We start from the raw sequence: 19,211 nt of genomic DNA, 5'->3' as shown, positions 1-19,211 counted from the left end.
TCAAATAACCTGACACAGGTAGTAGAGGTAAATTCTCTTCGTAAATTTAATGAGAGTGACATTCCTTATGAAAAGCCTCCTGGCCTATGCTTATGGTTGGGGATATGCACATCCCCATTGAGGAAACCTAGTGTTATTCAAAAATTCTCCGCTTTTATGCGATTCGAAAAAAGTTTGTCAAGGAGACATGATCAACCTTATTGATAGATTTCTTTTGATGAACATGAGATGGATGAATTTAGAAGGCACAACCTTCTGTTCCCAACTTTTACTTTCTGTTATATAGAATAAAAATAACATTATTTTCCTGTTTTCTACATTATACGTTAAATAAAAATGACCTGAAAATAAAAGTTCTCCAAATGCCCTGAAATTCAAGTATGATTTTTTCTGGATAATTTAAGAATTTCCGAGATAGATAACTAGTCAGGGGGATGCACCAGTGGGCCACGAGCCCAGGAGGCGCGCCCACCCCCTAGGCGCGCCTAGTAGGCTCGTGGGCCCCATGTGGCCCCCTCCACTTATTCCAGCACCCACTGCCTTCGTCCTCCTCCAGAAAAAATCACCGCACAGCTCAAACCCGTGTTCTTGCTCATCTTGCTACTATTTTTGATCTCCTTGTGCAAAGCCCCATTTGCAAAACTGTTTTGGGGAATTGTTCCTTGGTATGTGACTCCTCCATTGGCCCAATTAGTTTTTGTTCTAGTGCTTTATTTATTGCATATTGTTGCTGCCTCTGTGACCCTGTTCTTGAGCTTGCATGTCAAATTTAGTTGGTCCCAAGTAGTTTTGATGCATGATATGGCCTCTAGGCACTTGTAGGAGTAGTTGCTATGAGTTTTGTTAAAGTTTTGTTCACTTTTATTTTGACTCACTACAAATTTCAGAAATTTCCAGAGAAAGAAAAAGGAAAATGATAAGGAGGATGCTATGAGGTTCTTCGAGCCGTGGCTCGAAGGGAGATGAGAATGAAGAGAAGAAGAAACCCAAGTATCATCTTCCTCGAGTTGCGGAAGTTCGGGCTTGCGAGTGGCCAAGCGATGTGTTCTTGCACGCGGCCGGAATTTATGAAGATTTTTATATTTGGTGGAGAACTCAGGCCTCACCATTCCTCAAAGATAAGTGTGAACAGTATCTCCTCCTCACCAATACTTTTGTGCAAAGTTTTTACTTCTATCCGAGGAAGAGTCCTCCCATGGTTGAGTTCAAGTTATATGATTTGCCCCAAAGTATGACACTTTATGATTTTTGCGATGTTTGCAAGTTACCTTATGTTGGGGACATCCATGAACCACGTCCTAGGGACTTGCGGAGGATTTTATTGACGCTATCACTGTGGGAGAAGAGAGAGTGGTGTCTGGCGCTAGAGCTGCTAGTGTGCATTTTCCTGTGCTTCGTTATTATTCATTATTTGCTGGGAAATGTTTGATTGGTCGTGGGAAGAGTGGGACTCTTAGTTCCCAAGACCTTGCTATTTTGCGCCATGCTCTATATCATGATAGAACTTATAGTTTGGGCGCTATAGTGGCTCAGCAGTTGAACATGAACCGTTCGAAGGGCGCTATTTATGGAGGTATCTATGCGACCCGTCTAGCTAAACATTTTGGTATACCTTTTAGGCTGGACGAGGAAGACGAGATGCTTCTTCCTGAGAGATATTTAGATTATGATAGCATGGTTCGCCATGACTTTCTTCAGAAAGATGATGATAAAAAGATGCTTTATAACTTGGTATTTTGCCAGGGTACTCGTGAGGTTATTACTCTGCCTGCTCCTTCTTTGTTCAACCTTCATCTAGGCAGGTACACTATTTTGGCCTCGGACATCTACCACTATTGGGGTCTGGCGCCGCCTCCGGCGCCCGAGCCTGAGCCATCCGCCGAGTATCAGGAGCCAGTTTATCAGTGGGAGCCAGAAGAGCTCACCCATCAGTGGCACCCCTAGTACACTCCGGAGTACCCCGGAGACGGTTACTTTCATCCTTGGGAGTAGACCAACTTAGGCCAAAAGCCTAAGCTTGAGGGAATACATGTTTCTCACCGACTTTACATTCATGCTCACACATTCATCTTGATAGTCGGTGTTCACACTTTTTCGTTTTATCATCCATGCTAGTTTACTTCTTTTTTCTCGCTTTCTTCTTGTGTGTTTAATTAACTTGAGAAAATCCAAAAAAAATTAAAATTGAGAAAATCCAAAAAAAATAGTTCTAGCTTTACAATTCAGTATGCTTAGTAGTAGTAATTAAAAGAAAAACCCAAAAAGATTTCTCGTTTTTTTGCTTGTTGGGAGCTTTCCCGTGTAAATAGTTTTCTTTTTCTTTGGGTCGAGGTAGAAGACCATGATGAAAATTTTTAGTGGCTCTCATATGCATTATTGTTTATCCGTCAGAGAGCCCATATTACCTTGTCTTCTCCTTTGAGCTTGCTTGCAGATTCCAGCTTAGTCTAATGCACGAACACTCTTATTATTATTCATATCATTCGGTCGTACAAGTGAAAGGTAATTATGACGATATATAATGAAGTGACTGAGACGGAAAAGCTGGTATGAACTCGGCCTATTTTGTTTTTTGTTTTCGTAAATATGACTAGCTCATCGTTCTGAGTTCAGCATTATTATGGGAGAAACATGTTTGCAATGACAATCTAGAGATCATAGTTTCTTATACCATGCTTAATTAGCTAAGAGTTTATAATGGTTTATCTTAGATGCCAACATGAATTCTAAATAGTTGTGATGTAGTATGATAGAATGGTATCCTTCTTTGAATGATTCAAGTGGCTTGACTTGGCACATGTTCACGCAAGTAGTTGAAACAAAATCAACATAGCCTATACGATATTCATGTTTACGGTGATTTATATCCTACTCATGCTTGCACTCAATGTTGGTCAATCTCAATGCATGTTTCTGACTGTTGTCGCTCTCTAGTTGGTCGCTACCCAGTCTCTTGCTAGCCTTCACTTGTACTGCGGGAATACTTCTTGTGCATCCACTTTCATAAATCCAAAGTTATTCCATATGATTCCACCATACCTTCTTATATGCGGTATCTACCTGCCGTTCCAAGTAAATTTGCATGTGCCATTCTCTAAACCTTCAAATAATAATCTGTTTTGTATGCCCAAACCGCTCATGTGATGACAAGGGGCGGTCAGAATCTTCCATGCTAGGCGTGTTATCCTCGATATGTGTTTATTCACTATCACTCACGAGAAAGGGGCCGGTAATCGGAATGCCCAGTTCCATGCTCAAATCAAATCAAAATATTAAATGCAAAACAAAACTCCACCTGGATGGATGGCACCCGAGGATTCGGCTAGTCGTGGAGTGTGTTTGATTGGTGGAGGGGGAGTAAAAACTTTACTATTCTGTTTGGGAACCGCCTATAATGTGTCTAGCATGGAAGATGGTGAAAACTCTTGGTCATCGCGTTGACAATGAAAGCATCCCGCCCAAAATTATTCATCTCTGTTTTAAAAGCTCGAGCTCTGGCACCTCTTCAAATCAATGCTTCCCTCTGCGGAGGGCCTACTTATTTACATTTCTTTTGAGTCATCCTCCTCTCACAAAAAGCACCAATTAGGGAGCACCTCCGTCATCTGTATGCTTTGCTATTAATTGATATTGAGTATGACTGTGACTGGATCTTCTTTGCCATGAATTACAATTTCCAGTCAGCTCTTGTTCTTCAGAGGTGCTCTGCATTTATGTTTTGCGGTCTTAGAAAGGGCTAGCGAGATACCATCTATTCATATTGTATCATGATTGTTTTGATTGAAGTGTTGACATTTGAAACTTATTATTATTGCTCGCTTGTTCATTATGCCATTGATATGAGTACATCATGAGACCTAAATGTTATTGCAAATGTGGTTAGCCTATGATCTTTGTTGAAAACCTGAATATGAGTTAGACATAATTACAACAACAAGATCAAACAGAGTTCGTAAAAGTTTTTCTTTGTCTCTTTCAGTTTGTCAACTGAAGTGCTTGAGGACAAGCAATGCTTTAAGCTTGGGGGAGTTGATACGTCTCCGTCGTATATGCTTTTCCAAACTCTTTTGTCCTTGTTTTGGACTCTAATTTGCATGATTTGAATGAAACTAACCCGGACTGACGTTATTTTCAGCAGAACTGCCTTGGTGTTGTTTTTGTGCATAAATAAAAGTTCTCGGAATAGCCTGAAAACTTATGGAGAATTTTTATGGAATGTATAAAAAATACTGGAGAAAGAATTACCTAGAAATAAGTTGCCATGGGGTCACGAGCCCTATAGGTGCGCCCCCCTAGGGCGCGCCTGGCAGGCTCGTGGGCCCCTCGTGGCTCCTCCGACCTCAACTCCAACTCCATATATTCACATCCGTGGAGAAAAAAAAATCAGAGAGAAGAGGTCATCGCGTTTCACGAGACGGAGCCACCGCCAACTCCTGTTCTTCCTCGGAGAGAAGATCTGGAGTCCGTTCTGGGCTCCGAAGAGGGGAAATCGATGCCGTTGTCATCATCAACTATCCTCCATCGCCAATTCCATGATGCTCTCCATCCTCCGAGAGTAAGCTCATCGCAGGCTTGCTGGACGGTGATGGGTTGGATGAGATCTATCATGTAATCAAGTTACTTTTGATAGGGTTGGATCCCTAGTATCCACTATGTACTGAGATTGATGTTGCTCCGACTTTGCTATGCTTAATGCTTGTCACTAGGGCCCGAGTGCCATGAACTCAGATCTGAAGCTATTATGTTTTCATCAATATAAGTGTGTTCTTGATCCTATCTTGCAAGTTGTAGTCACATACTATGCGTTATGATCCGGCAACCCCGGAGTGACAATAGTCGGGACCACTCCCAGTGATGACCGTAGTATGAGGATTCCATGTATTCACTAAGTGCTAATGCTTTGGTCCGGTTCTCTATTAAAAATAGGCCTTAATATCCCTTAGTTTCCATTAGGACCCCGCTGCCACGGGAGGGTAGGACAAAAGATGCCACGCAAGTTCTTTTTCCATAAGCATGTATGACTATATACGGAATACATCCCTACATTACATTGATGAATTGGAGCTAGTTCTATATCACCCTATGTTATAACTGTTGCATGATGAATGCCATCCGACATAATTATCCATCGCTGATCCGGTGCCTACGAGCTTTTCATATATTGATCTTTGCTAAGTTACTTTTCTGTTGCTACTGTTACGCTTGCTACACAAAATCACTACTGCTACTGTTACCACCGTTACCGTTACTTCCATATTACTTTGCTACTAAAACTTTGCTGCAGATATTAAGTCTTTCAGGTGTGGTTGAATTGACAACTCAACTGCTAATATTTGAGGATATTCTTTGGCTCCCCTTGTGTCGAATCAATAAATTTGGGTTGAATACTTTACCCTCGAAAACTGTTGCGATCCCCTATGCTTGTGGGTTATCAGGGAACCATATGTCTTTTTTAAGTATATATACTAGTAGTAGAGATAATAGTACTGCATCAAAGAACTTGCGCAAGTATTATACTATTATAATCTCTTATTATACTATTATCTCTCTTTTCTCTACATTACATTATCTCTACTACTAGTATCTCTTATTATAATCTCTTATTATACTATTATCTCTCTTTTCTCTACGCAAGTTGCAAAACCTAGTATTTTTGCAGCAAGACCTTTGTTGCGAGACCTTCTATGTTTCTCTTCTTCTTTATTTTTTTCTGCAACAAATCTCTTGTTGCAAAACCTTGTATTTCTGCAACAAGATCTTTGTTGTGAGACCTTTGTTGACCATTTTCTACTGCAATTTTTGCAATAGAACTCGTCTTACGAAAAAGCCTTTAGCAACATGGGTCATGTTGCAAAGAACATTCTAGTGGTGGTTGCGTGTAGCTCGCCAGAGAAGCTCGTCGGCGCCAAGCGCCGGTGGCGGTGGTCGGAGCAGCACGAGGAGACAACAACTCGACGGGGGAACTCGGTCTCTCTGCTTGCACGCCTTGCACCAGCTGCAGATCACCAGAGAAGCTCGTCGGCGTGCTAGTCGACGGCGAGCGCCAATGGTGGCAGTCGTTGGCGGTAGTTGGAGCAGCACGAGAAGACAACGACTCGATGGGAGCTTGGGGTTGCCGGAGCAGTGCAGGGAGGCGACGAACTTGACGGGAGATCGAGAGGAGCACGAGGAGCGATTTCTCTCAAGGATCCAAATCCTGCAACAGAGTCGTTGTTGTGACGAGAGAGATTGCAACAACAGGCTAGCTGCAAAAACTTAAGGAAATTTGAATAAGAATCCTGAAAAATTGGACCAACTTTCTGAAATTCCAAAAACAAATCCTTCTGAAACTTGGGCTTCCAATAAAAAACATAGAGGTCCGGAATTTAGAAACTATCACTATAAAACAATTTGGCATTCAAGCTTTAAAGTTCATTTTTGGATTCAGACAAGTCCTGCTGGTCTTGTGGTTGTGAAATTCACCAGCTTGTGAGCCTGCAATGCAACATGTTTGCCGATGACTGCCACAAGAAAATTACTCAGGCGAGCTCAGCGGTGAGATGTGCTCCTCCCACCACCTTGAGCGCGTAGCCGTGCCGCCCGTGCTTCCCATGCTGGGTCTGCTGCAGACTGCAGTCACTGTCGAACCTGTACGTACAGAGAGGTCACATCGTACTGGAGCTGGACTGTGTGGTGATTATATTGGACGGGAACTCCCAAAAAAACCTGATGCACCGGGGAGACCACCCCTGTTTGGACTGATTACAGACAGTAAATCTGCATTAGCGCGCAGAGGTTTTGCGTCATACGTAGAGAGTATCTACGTACTGTGGGGAGAAGTTGACACATGAAATCGCTGCGTATGCCAGAAGAGACGGTGCTTCGTAATGAGTGGCTGGGGAATTAGTATATACTACGGGTTGGGTTAGCAGATAGCACACAGTAGGACATACCTTGATCATGGATTGAATTGTGACTTGTGAGGCGATCGAGAGCGACGTCACCCCGGCCCGCTGCTGTGGAACATAATGGACGCGCTTGCGAGAGGAAGAAAGGGTCCGTTTGCCGGGATGGAGGGAGGGGTTGGCCGAGAGGAAGATGCTGCCATGCCAAGGACCAATGATAGCTTTTCGATCATCAGATGAGAGCTAGGCTAGCTAGGACTAGGGATCCCTTCCCTTTGTGGTATGCATGCTAGGGAGTAGGGAGTGCAATCTCGATGGTGATTCGTAACCAGCCCGGCGGGTGGCGTGCCATGCGCGAAATTTCTTGTTTCTCCCAGTTTTGTTGTGTCCTTGCAGCTTCTTTTTGAATGGGAGGGAGGCCGGCCGCAAGGCTTGTCTGCTACTCCATGACATGAGATGAGACCATCATCATGATTGAGGCAGATTAGAAGGCCATTCCTTTTCTCCTACCTGATGCAATGTATGTATGTACGTATGTATGTGGTCGAGGACAAGATACAAACTGCATGCTGCAGCCTGTGCTCCCCGCGTCGAGGGCCACCGTCACCATGCACTAGTTATTTACCATGCAAAAAAAAGTTATAAAAAGGAAGTGGCAAAAGGAGCCTGCCTGCATATATACTACTCTGCTATAGATCGATCGCCGCATCCACTTTGCCCTCCCGATCGATGAAGCTAGCCAGCATGCATCGGGTGCGAGTGCGACCAACCTCGGCCTCAAATTGAACCCAGCTCTCGCTCTTGGCAACTACCAAATCCCTCCTGCTGCCTCGCCTCTCCCTAGCTCGCCTCTGCCTCGCCTCCGTGCCCTCTTCTTCTTCTTCTTGACACAATCCCAAGCCTCTCCCTAGCTCGCCTCTGCCTCGCCTCCGTGCACTACCAGAAAAACTGGGTTTGCCGACGGCCAAATCTATGCCGACGGCCCCTGTCGGCATCGCCGCACCTATGCCGACGGCCAAGGATGGGCCGTAGGCGTAGAAAAGCCGTCGGCATACATTGATCTATGCCGACGGGGCCGTCGGCATAGACGTGGCCGTCGGGACCGCCCGAGATAAGCCTACGGCTCCCGTCGGCATAGGACAGGCCGTCGGCATATCCCGGGCCCAACTCCCTGGTCAGTGCTGACGCTTGACGGCGTTTATCCTACGCCGACGGGCGGTAACGGCGGCCGTCGGCATATCTGTGGCAAAGGTATGCCTACGGCGTAGCCGTCGGCATAGGCCCCTCTGCCACGTCAACGATCCGTATGACACACCACGTCATCGATCCGTGTGTGCACAGATATGCCGACGGCCCCGCCGTCGGCATATGTTTACTTTACTTAATTTTTTATATTATCTGTGGCAGAGGTATGTCTACGGCACGGCCGTCGGCATAGGCCCCTTCGCCACGTCATCGATCCGTGTGCCACGCCCCGTCATCGATCCGCGGGATAACCTGCATGTGTGCACAGATATGCCGACGGCAGGCCGTCGGCATACATATATTTTACTTTATTTTTTTATTTTTACTTTGTTCTGTTATTTTTACTTTATTTTAGTTTTTGTTTTTGCATAAGATAATTATGCCTTATCTAAAAAAAACATTCCCGATGGTATATCGATTGCCGCCCCCCGTTACGAACGTCGCTATCGCCGTGTCACGGAGAGGGTAAACGGACGCGTGGGGTCTACACGGAGGGGATCTTGCTGTGGGTCTAGCCCGGATGTTGCTCCAAAAGTGTTCCTATGGGCTGACCTAACACAACCGGGTGGGGAGGTCCACTGGTCAAAGCCCGTCCGTGCAAAGTCAAAAGGCTAGATCGCGTGGTCAATCGCTACATGGTTAGGCGGGACGGGGGCCCTGGGGGGGGTAGCAATGCCACCAGAGCGTCGCACCGGGCCCTCATACATGCGGGGTGGTGTGGTGGCATGTCTGAAGAGGCGGCACGCGTGTCCGGGGTGTGCCCCCCTCACGGACGGCGCCGCCGCCGGCACCTGGAGGGGGGAAACGGACGCGTGGGGTCTACACGGAGGGGATCTTGCTGTGGGTCTGGCCCGGATGTTGCTCCAGAGTGTTCCTATGGGCTGACCTAACACAACCGGGTGGGGAGGTCCACTGGTCAAAGCCCGTCCGTGCAAAGTCAAAGGGCTAGATCGCGTGGTCAAACGCTATTCAGGGTTAGGCGGGACGGGGGCCCTGGGGGGTAGCAATGCCACCGGAGCGTGGCACCGGGCCCTCATACATGCGGGGTGGTGTGGTGGCATGTCCAAAGAGGCGGCACGCGTGTCCGGGGTGTGCCCCCCCTCACGAACGGCGCCGCCAGCCGGCACCTGGAGGGGGATAACAGACGCGTGGGGTCTACACGGAGGGGATCTTGCTGTGGGTCTGGCCCGGATGTTGCTCCAGATTGTTCCTATGGGCTGACCTAACACAACCGTGTGGGGAGGCCCACTGGTCAAAGCCCGTCCATGCAAAGTCAAAGGGCTAGATCGCGTGGTCAATCGCTATAGGGTTAGGCGGGACGGGGGCCCTGGGGGGTAGCAATGCCACCGGAGCGTGGCACCGGGCCCTCATACATGCGGGGTGGTGTGTGTGGCATGTCCGAAGAGGCGGCCGCGTGTCCGGGGTGTGCCCCCCCTCACGGACGGCGCCGCCGCCGGCACCTGGAGGGGGAAACGGACGCGTGGGGTCTACACGGAGGGGATCTTGCTGTGGGTCTGGCCCGGATGTTGCTCCAGAGTGTTCCTATGGGCTGACCTAACACAACCGGGTGGGGAGGTCCACTGGTCAAAGCCCGTCCGTGCAAAGTCAAAGGGCTAGATCGCGTGGTCAATCGCTATAGGGTTTAGGCGGGACGGGGGCCCTGGGGGGTAGCAATGCCACCGGAGCGTGGCACCGGGCCCTCATACATGCGGGGTGGTGTGGTGGCATGTCGAAGAGGCGGCACGCGTGTCCGGGGTGTGCCCCCCTCACGGACGGCGGCGCCGCCGGCACCTGGAGGGGGGAAACGGACGCGTGGGGTCTACACGGAGGGGATCTTGCTGTGGGTCTGGCCCGGATGTTGCTCCAGAGTGTTCCTATGGGCTGACCTAACACAACCGGGTGGGGAGGTCCACTGGTCAAAGCCCGTCCGTGCAAAGTCAAAGGGCTAGATCGCCGTGGTCAAACGCTACAGGGTTAGGCGGGACGGGGGCCCTGGGGGGGTAGCAATGCCACCGGAGCGTCGCACCGGGCCCTCATACATGCGGGGTGGTGTGGTGGCATGTCCGAAGAGGCGGCACGCGTCCGGGTGTGGCCCCCCTCACGGACGGCGCCGCCGCCGGCACCTGGAGGGGGGAAACGGACGCGTGGGGTCTACACGGAGGGGATCTTGCTGTGGGTCTGGCCCGGATGTTGCTCCAGAGTGTTCCTATGGGCTGACCTAACACAACCGGGTGGGGAGGTCCACTGGTCAAAGCCCGTCCGTGCAAAGTCAAAGGGCTAGATCGCGTGGTCAAACGCTACAGGGTTAGGCGGGACGGGGGCCCTGGGGGGTAGCAATGCCACCGGAGCGTGGCACCGGGCCCTCATACATGCGGGGTGGTGTGGTGGCATGTCCGAAGAGGCGGACGCGTGTCCGGGGTGTGCCCCCCCTCACGGACGGCGCCGCCGCCGGCACCTGGAGGGGGGAAACGGACGCGTGGGGTCTACACGGAGGGGATCTTGCTGTGGGTCTGGCCCGGATGTTGCTCCAAATGTTCCTATGGGCTGACCTAACACAACCGGGTGGGGAGGTCCACTGGTCAAAGCCCGTCCGTGCAAAGTCAAAGGGCTAGATCGCGTGGTCAATCGCTACAGGGTTAGGCGGGACGGGGGCCCTGGGGGGGTAGCAATGCCACCAGAGCGTGGCACCGGGCCCTCATACATGCGGGGTGGTGTGGTGGCATGTCCGAAGAGGCGGCACGCGTGTCCGGGGTGTGCCCCCCCTCACGAACGGCGCCGCCGCCGGCACCTGGAGGGGGGAAACGGACGCGTGGGGTCTACACGGAGGGGATCTTGCTGTGGGTCTGTGCAAAGTCAAAGAGCTAGATCCGGCGGTCGTCTGTGTTAGGGTTAGACGGGACGGGGTACCGGAGGGGGGTAGCAATGCCGCCAGGTGTTACGGTGGGCCCTCCTACGCTTGTGGAAGCATAGTGGCATGCTCAGGCCACTATGGATTAGCCAACTATTTAAACAGGTCATGTTGCTTGTCTTTGGGCGAGGTGGGACTATTTTTTTTTTTAAAAGCAGTTGCCATCTATGCCTACGGCATAGCCGTCGGCATAGGCCTCCTATCTATGCCGACGGCCTGGCCGTCGGCATAGAGACGCACATGTCCACGGATCGGTGACGTGGCAAAGTGGTGGGCCTATGCCGACGGCCAAGCCGTCGGCATAGGGCCGACCTTATCCCCTTGCGGTTCACCCCCGCCACCCATTCGCCATCCATCTCCCCCACCGTCTCCTCCTCGCCCGACCCTCGCCGCTGCCCCACCCTCGCTGCCGCCGCCGCCCTATCCCAACCCTCGCCGCGCCGCCCCCCATCCCCCCCCCCACCTGCGGCTCTGCCTCGCCCCCGCCCCCATCCCATCCCCCCACGCCGCCACGCCGCCCCCCACTGCCCCGCCGCCCCCCCCTCCCCCACCGCCGCCGCACCGCCCTGCCCGCGCCGCCCCCATCCCCTCCCCCACCGCCACCGCACCGCCCCAAGACCGCCGTCGACGCCGCCGGGCCGGCCCTCCCCGTCCTCGGCCGCCCGTCCCCGGCGGCCCATCCCCGGCTACCCGCCCCGCCCCCCGCCCCGGCCCGACGTCCTCCCCGCCCCGACGTCCTCCTCGCCCCGGCCCTGCCTGGCTCCGCCTCGCCCCGGCCCTGCCGCTCCGGTGAGACCTCCACCTTTTTTTTTTTCTGTTTTTAGATAGATAGATTGTTAGATATATAGATAGATAGATCGATAGATAGATCAATAGATAGATAGATTGTTAGATAGATAGATTGTTAGATATATAGATAGAGATAGACAAATTTTTTGTTCGATGAGATGAATCGATGATGATGATGAATAGACAATGATGATGAATATATTGTTGATATTGTTAGTTGTGATGATGATGATGAATATTTATTTAATATTGTTAGTTGTGATGATGATGATGAATATGTGATGAAATAACCCTACATGATTCAAGAATAAATGAATGCACCTAAATTTGTGAGTTGATGATGAATATGCTTTATGAGTTGTGATGTTCTAAATTTTTGTCGCGTTGGAATTTGCAGGTTTTGTAGAGTTTCATGTCGGTGGAGTGATCGTCATCGGAGTTGTTGGTTAAGGATCGTCCCTCCTCTGTTCGACTACTTCCTCTACAGCCGAGGGTGAGCTACAAGTCCATCTCCTCCAATTTTTTCATATCACTAGATTTCATTCTCAAGTCAACTGACGTAACCTAGGCGTCTCCCGTCCGAAAGGGTTGCATCGATAAATATGCATTCAATTGCATATTTATCACCGCAGCTCTTTCAGATTGTCCAGCGCTTTCCACGGACAGCCCGAGGATGTGTAGATTGGGTACGTTGTTCATGCTCTACCCCGTTCCGAGACAGGATTTCGGCGGCGCCTCCCTGTTGTTCTCCGGATGCACATTCTCTCGGCATTTTGCCGAGACGTGTATCTGGAGAACAGCGGGGAGGTGCTGCCGAAATTTTGTCTCGGAACGGGGTAGAGCGTGGACAACGTACTCAATCTACACATTCTCGGGTGGGATTAGGACCCATCTTTACCTATTAGAGATGTAGGTGGATTAAACGTGGTAGAAACTGAAAATTTGATGTGATTAATTTAAGTGAATCCTTAATTATGTTGTGTGGGTTGCAAAAAAGCAGAGGATGGCAGATAATCAGTGGATGTACAGTGGTTTTATCCGTCGGAATCGAGTAACATCAGAGTGGATCGTGAAAACCGATGTGTATTTGAAGGAGATATTCCGTCGTCCAATGAGAATTATCCCACCATGCCCCTGTGCGAGATGTGCGAGACGTCACCGTAGAAATCAGATGGACATGAGTGAGCATCTTCGCACGCACGGATATATGCCAAACTTTGACATGCCGCCGATAAACATAGCCGAGCAGGACCGTGGTAGAGAGGAGGTGATGCGACAACGCATCGATGGATATGAGGACGACGGGGTCAGGGACATGCTAGATGATGTCATTGTTGCAGAAATGACAAATGCGACACCTTCAGAGAATGAACCAGAGGAGCCGGAGGCAACCGCAAAGGCCTTCTTGGAGGTCTTGGCCTCGTCGAAGAAACCTCTTTATGCGGGTGCGAAAATATCTCAGCTGGATGCCATCTCGCAACTGATTGCAGTCAAGGCTGAGTATGGCTGTAGCCAGAAATGCTTCGAAGCATTCCTGGGAGTATGGGCTAACAGCCTCCCTGAGGGTCATGAACTGCCGAAAAGCATGTACGATACAAAGAAAATCATGAAGGCACTCTCTATGGATTATGAGAAAATAGATGTTTGCCCGAAGAATTGCCTTTTGTTTAGGCACGAGTATGCGGATGACAAGTACTGTAGGAAGTGCGGTTCGTCTCGGTACATTGAGGTGGTCGGTGAGGATGGTGAGAAAAAGCAGCTAACCATCCCCGTTAAGGTTCTTCGATATCTTGATTTTATAAAAAGACTGCAGCGCCTTTTCATCACGAAGGAGTCTGCCAAAATGATGAAGTGGCACAAGGAAGGTATAAGGTACAATCCAAAAAAAAATCATACATCCATCGGGAGGGGAAGCATGGAAGTCATTCGATGAAGAATACCCCGAGGAAGCAGCCGAGGCTGGGAATGTCAGAATAGCCATATCAGGTGATGGGTTGAATCCATATGGTATGTCGTCCAATCCATACAGCTGCTGGCCTGTGTTTGTAATTCCGCTCAATCTTCCTCCTGGTGCCCTAATGCAACGGAAGACCATGTTCTTGTTGCTCATCATTCCGGGGCCTGACTACCCGGGGAAGCAGTTGGGTGTGTTTATGCAGCCGCTTGTGGATGCTTTGCACCATTCTTGGTATTTTCCGAGGTTGACATACGACCGGGATTTGCAGAGAAATTTCTTGATGAAAGTTTGGTTGCACTATTGCATGCATGACTTTCCCGGCTATGCTCTATTCTGCGGATGGTGTACAAGTGGTAAGATGCCATGCCCAGTGTGCATGCAGGCTCTGCGAATGATTTGGCTGAGTAAGGGTGGCAAGTATGTAGCCTTTGACCTGCATCGACAGTTCCTCCCTCCAGACCATCCAGACAGGGAAGACAAGAAGAACTTCACGAAAGGCCGGGTTGTTCATGAAGTAACCGAGATTCCAACATTTTTGGGGGCAGATGTTCTTGCTCAGCTAAAAGCTCTCGAGCCTAAAGTCGAAGGCAAAGGCAAAGCCAAAGCCAAAGGCTTCGAGGGATATGGTGAGACGCACAACTGGACGCACATTACCCCCTTCTCGCAGCTTCCCTATTTCAAGGACCTCAAACTTCCTTACAATATTGATGTGATGCACACCGAAAAGAATGTGGCAGAGTCACTTTTCCACACGATCCTCAACATTCCTGATAAGACGAAGGATAACGTAAAAGCTAGAGCCGATCAACAGAGAATTTGTGATAGACCACGCCTGAACATGAAGCCTCCCACAGGCGGTCGTAAAAACTGGTTCAAGCCAGATGCTGACTTTGTCCTTAAACCGCCAGAAAGAAAAGAAGTACTTATCTGGCTGAAACAAATTTTGAAGTTCACCGATGGTTATGCATCGAATATAAGTAAGGGAGTCAATCTTAACGGGCAAAGTGACCGGCCTGAAGAGTCATGACTACCATGTATGGATTGAGCGGATAATGCCGGTGATGGTTCGAGGCTATGTCCCCGAGCATGTCTGGCGAGTGCTTGCCGAGCTTAGCCATTTCTTCCGCACGCTCTGTGCTAAAGAAGTAAGTAAAGAGGTGATTGAAAAATTGCATAAGAAGGCACCGGAGTTGATAGTCAAGCTAGAGAAGATCTTTCCGCCAGGCTTCTTTACTCCGATGACACATCTCATTCTGCACCTCGCGAATGAGGTATTGTTGGGGGGCCCTGTGCAAAATCGCTGGCAGTACGGCCCTGAGAGGCAGAACAAGCATCTCCGACGGAAATGTGGAAACAAAGCTAAGATTGAAGCTTCCATAGCTGAGGCAGTTATCCTAGAGGAGGTGTCAGACCTCAGGACATCATACTATCTAGACCATGTTCCCCATCTGCATAACAAGGTGCCTCGATACAATATAGAAGAGCCCAAGTATCAACCCAGGCTCGATCTATTCAACGCGCAAGGTGGGAGGGCTGGGGCCTCGAAATCTTATAACATGCCACGACAAGAGTGGGAGGACCTCATGTTCTATATCTTGCACAACATCAAGGAAGTTGAGGAAGTGTGGATGAGGTAATACCACTACACCATTCCTTTATGTCTTCCACATCATCATGTTTCATGTTCACTTAGTCCCGGTCTAACACCGCTTATATTTTTAGTGATTTCGTTCAAGAGGAATGTACGGGAGTGAATCCTCCTACTGAGGCGGAGGCACTTACTCTTCTCCGTCATGGAAACCCTGGACGTAAAAATTTTGTTGCTTGGTTCATGGAGAAAGTAATTTTCCACAATCCCCTGTTAAATACCTACTTCAACATTTATTAGTTAACCGAACTAATGCACGCAACAATTTCCATTATACTTGTAGGGAAAAGATTCGAACATATCTATGGATGATGAATTGAGATGGGTTTCCATGGGTTTTGACCCTGCCGTCGTGACATGTAAAAAGTATGATGTGAATGGGTATCGCTTCCATACAGAGGAGCACCAAAACAGCCGCCCCGATCCCAAAACTATAAATACTGGAGTGTACACCCCCGGTCAAAATTCAGTAGACTACTACGGAAGGGTACAAAATATATACGAGGTTAAATTCCGCCAGGGGCGTGAGACCCTAAGTCTGCCTGTGTTCAAATGCCGATGGTTCGATCCGCAGGAGGGGGTAAAACATACGCCTTCCATTGGTTTGGTCGAAGTTAAACCATCAACCGTCTATGCCGGAGCCGATCTCTTCATTGCGGCTACCCAAGCTACACAAGTATATTATATGCCTTACCCATGCCAGAAAGTGTATCTAAAGGGTTGGGAAGTTGTGTTCAAGGTGTCGCCACATGGTAAGCTACCAGACCCGAATGAAGACGATTACTACAACATTAACCCCATGACATACGAGGGAGTGTTCTATCAAGAGCAACCTGATGATGATGATGATGATGTGGTTAGAAACGATGACGCTAGACCATTGGGTGATGATGATGTGGACCCAAACGTCGATGATGCACGGAATGATGGTGAGACCATTGTCAATGAAAATGACATACTTATGCTAGAAAAGTTAAACGAAAACGCTGACGACGAGGAAGAGCCTCCACCTCCGTCGGACAACGAAGATGATATGATTGATAGTGATGATGAGACATACCGAGAAAGAGGTTACAACAGTGATGATTCATATGGGTTCTAGCAGATGTACGTTTCAAGTATTTTTTTCTATAGTTTAGGAATATGCCTTTTTATGCATTTTTATTAATGTTTTTATTATCATGCCTTTCCTTCATTTCATTAATTTACTAATTGCTTTTTCTCTTTTCAATGCAGGTTCGTGGAACATGGGCAAGGGGAAGGCCGACGGCGTGGGTTTCCTACGCAAGGTCGTCGGCCTGCCTAGTCGGAGTGGTCGAGCACGTAATCCTCCCCCTCGGCTACTTGACGATGACTCCTCACAGGGAGGTCGAGGGAGAGGTGCCCCTAGAGGAGGAGGGGGCGGGGGGAGAGCCTCTAGAGGACGAGGTGCTGGGGGGAGAGCCACTACAGGGGGTCGCGGCCAGAAAGAGCGCACCCTCACCGACTTAGGCGTGTTGTCTTCGAGGCCCTCCTCTAGTGAGGTACCCTCCTCTAGTGAGGCAGGCGAGGAGGAGGAGGAGGAGGAGGAGGAGGCAGGCGAGGAGGAGGAGGAGGAGGAGGAGGAGGTTGGGGAGGGGGAGGCAGGCGAGGAGGAGGGTGGTGGCGGGGATGATGGTGGTGACGGTAAGGGGGTTGACACGAAGGGGTGGTTGCGTGGCAACGCAAAGCTACCAAAGCAGGTTCCTGCTACTGAGGAGCAGAAGTGGCTCATTGAGCCCACGGGAAAAGAGTAAGTGGTTCATTATGTTGCTTGTCACATGCTTATTCCGGTTGTTATTTATTTTTCTTGTCACATGCTAATAGTTCATTCTTTTGCAGCAACTGGATATATTCTAAAGGGGTCCGTATTCCCAACGGCCTCATCACCGTCTTGCTGAAGTTATATTGGCCGGGGTTGTACTGTCCTGATCCAGTCAGGCAGCCGGACCGTCGGGTTTTGGCCACGAGCTGGGACCACTGGGAAGCGGCCCGCCACGCGGACCATGAGACCCATGCCAAGGCCGTGATCACTACTTTCTGGGTGAGTTCTCTTCAGAAGCACAAGTCCATTCTAGTTTCATGAATGATTTAACTCATGGCTTCTCCCATTCTTGTTTCATGCATGATTGTAGAAATTCTATCGAGTTCTTCCGGAGCACAGGGCTAGAGCGGACCAGATCGTGCTGCGCCAATGCAAGAAGAAGGCCCGCCAGATGCAGTACGAGGTGCGCTATGTGGCCATCTCCACATACTACCACGACTATCTTGGTGTGAAGATGACCAAGGAAGAAGCGCGGAGGATGGGCATTACCTTGGAGAGGCCCGAGTTCTTGGCGGTAAGTATAAAAGATTTTTCATTATGCTTTATTATGCCATTACCTTGTGGTACATTATGCTTTATGCTTTATGCTTCCATAACACCAATTTGGACACACCTACATGCCATTATGCTTTTATTATGTAGGTGTGTCCAAATTGGTGTTATGGAAAAGACGAGTCCTGGGCGGCATTGGTGGATCTTTGGTGTGATGAGGCTGGAGCCTGGGCGGCTATGAGAACCCAAAATAAGGCTAACCGAGGGACGGAGGGAGTACATGCTCAGGGAAACCGAAACCACTATCTCCACAAGGCAGTTAATGTATGACTAACCCCATTAAACATTCTTCTTCTTCTATTTACCATCACTTTCTTATGTATGACTAACCTCTGTTTGGTGGTGCAGGAGGAGAAACTGAAGCGGCCGCTCTCACACATGCAGGCGTGGGAGATCGCCCATACGCGGAAGGACCCCAAGCCTGGCGAGCCCAAGTACTACGGCAAGAAGACCGAAGGGAGGAAGAAGGCCTACTCCGAAGCGTATCTGGAGTTACATCCTGACACACCTGACCCCATTGCGGCGCCTCTGGACGACATGGCGGTGGTGAGGATGGGGCCCAAGGAGCACGGTCGGGATGCGGTTCTCGATGCTGTGATCACTCCTAGTATCTCCTACACACAGCTTCGTCGGATCGACCCGAGCCTGAGCCAGCGCACGAGCCAGCCAGTGACTAGTACACAGTCCCTCTTTCAGGAGCAACAATCTGTAAGTATTTTCCCTCTTATCTTCATTTCTCACTTCATTTTCCGCATTTAGTAGTTTTATGAGTTCCATCATGTCATACCGTAGGCCTACATGGAGTACACACGCCAGGAGACCATGGCGTGGCATCAGAGGCTTTATGAACACCAAGTGCAGAGGGATAGCCAGATGCAGCAGGCTTTTCAGGATATGGCGGCCGGCAGGTGTCCTCAGTTCCCTACAGCACAATGCCCTCCAGCACAACCAATGCTAATGAGCTTTGAGGAGTTTGTGGCACAGAACGCTGGCCCCTCGCCGGTTAGTTCATCCCCAATCTATTCACCCAAAGCATGTCATGCCTTTCAACACAGTCATAGATCCCGTGCATATGTCTTTTCAACATGCAGGGAACAGGTGGATCTACCGTTGGCGGTGGTCTTCGCAGCACTCCGGAGACACGGAGCCCGACCACTCCGATCCACGGAGGCGGAGGCGGTAGCGCTGCCGCTAGCACTGATGACCTGGACTTTGGCCGTCTTGGCGGTGACGACCTCCGCGGTGCTCGATGATGCTTGAGATGTGATGATGATGCTTGAGATGACTTGTGTGTGCTGATGATCATTTAGCTGACTTGTGTGATGATGCTTATGCTTACATTCGTTGATATGCTTATGCTTGTGTGATGATGATCTATTGTTGTC

General features: G+C 49.6%; 1 protein-coding gene across 1 annotated transcript; it reads left to right on the top strand.

Moving 5' to 3' along the window:
• Positions 1–18,042: 18,042 nt before the first annotated feature.
• Positions 18,043–19,191, top strand: LOC125534496. The gene is made up of 4 exons (XM_048697707.1): positions 18,043–18,090; positions 18,175–18,534; positions 18,619–18,828; positions 18,918–19,191. The coding sequence occupies exons 2-4, from the start codon at positions 18,205–18,207 to the stop codon at positions 19,077–19,079; spliced, it is 702 nt and encodes a 233-aa protein (XP_048553664.1). The 5' UTR covers positions 18,043–18,090; positions 18,175–18,204; the 3' UTR covers positions 19,080–19,191.
• Positions 19,192–19,211: the final 20 nt, after the last annotated feature.

Source organism: Triticum urartu, chromosome 2 (assembly GCF_003073215.2).
Source record: "Triticum urartu cultivar G1812 chromosome 2, Tu2.1, whole genome shotgun sequence".
Taxonomy (NCBI): domain Eukaryota; kingdom Viridiplantae; phylum Streptophyta; class Magnoliopsida; order Poales; family Poaceae; genus Triticum; species Triticum urartu.
Note: the sequence above shows the minus strand (reverse complement) of the source record. Positions and strands in the feature narration are given on the sequence as shown.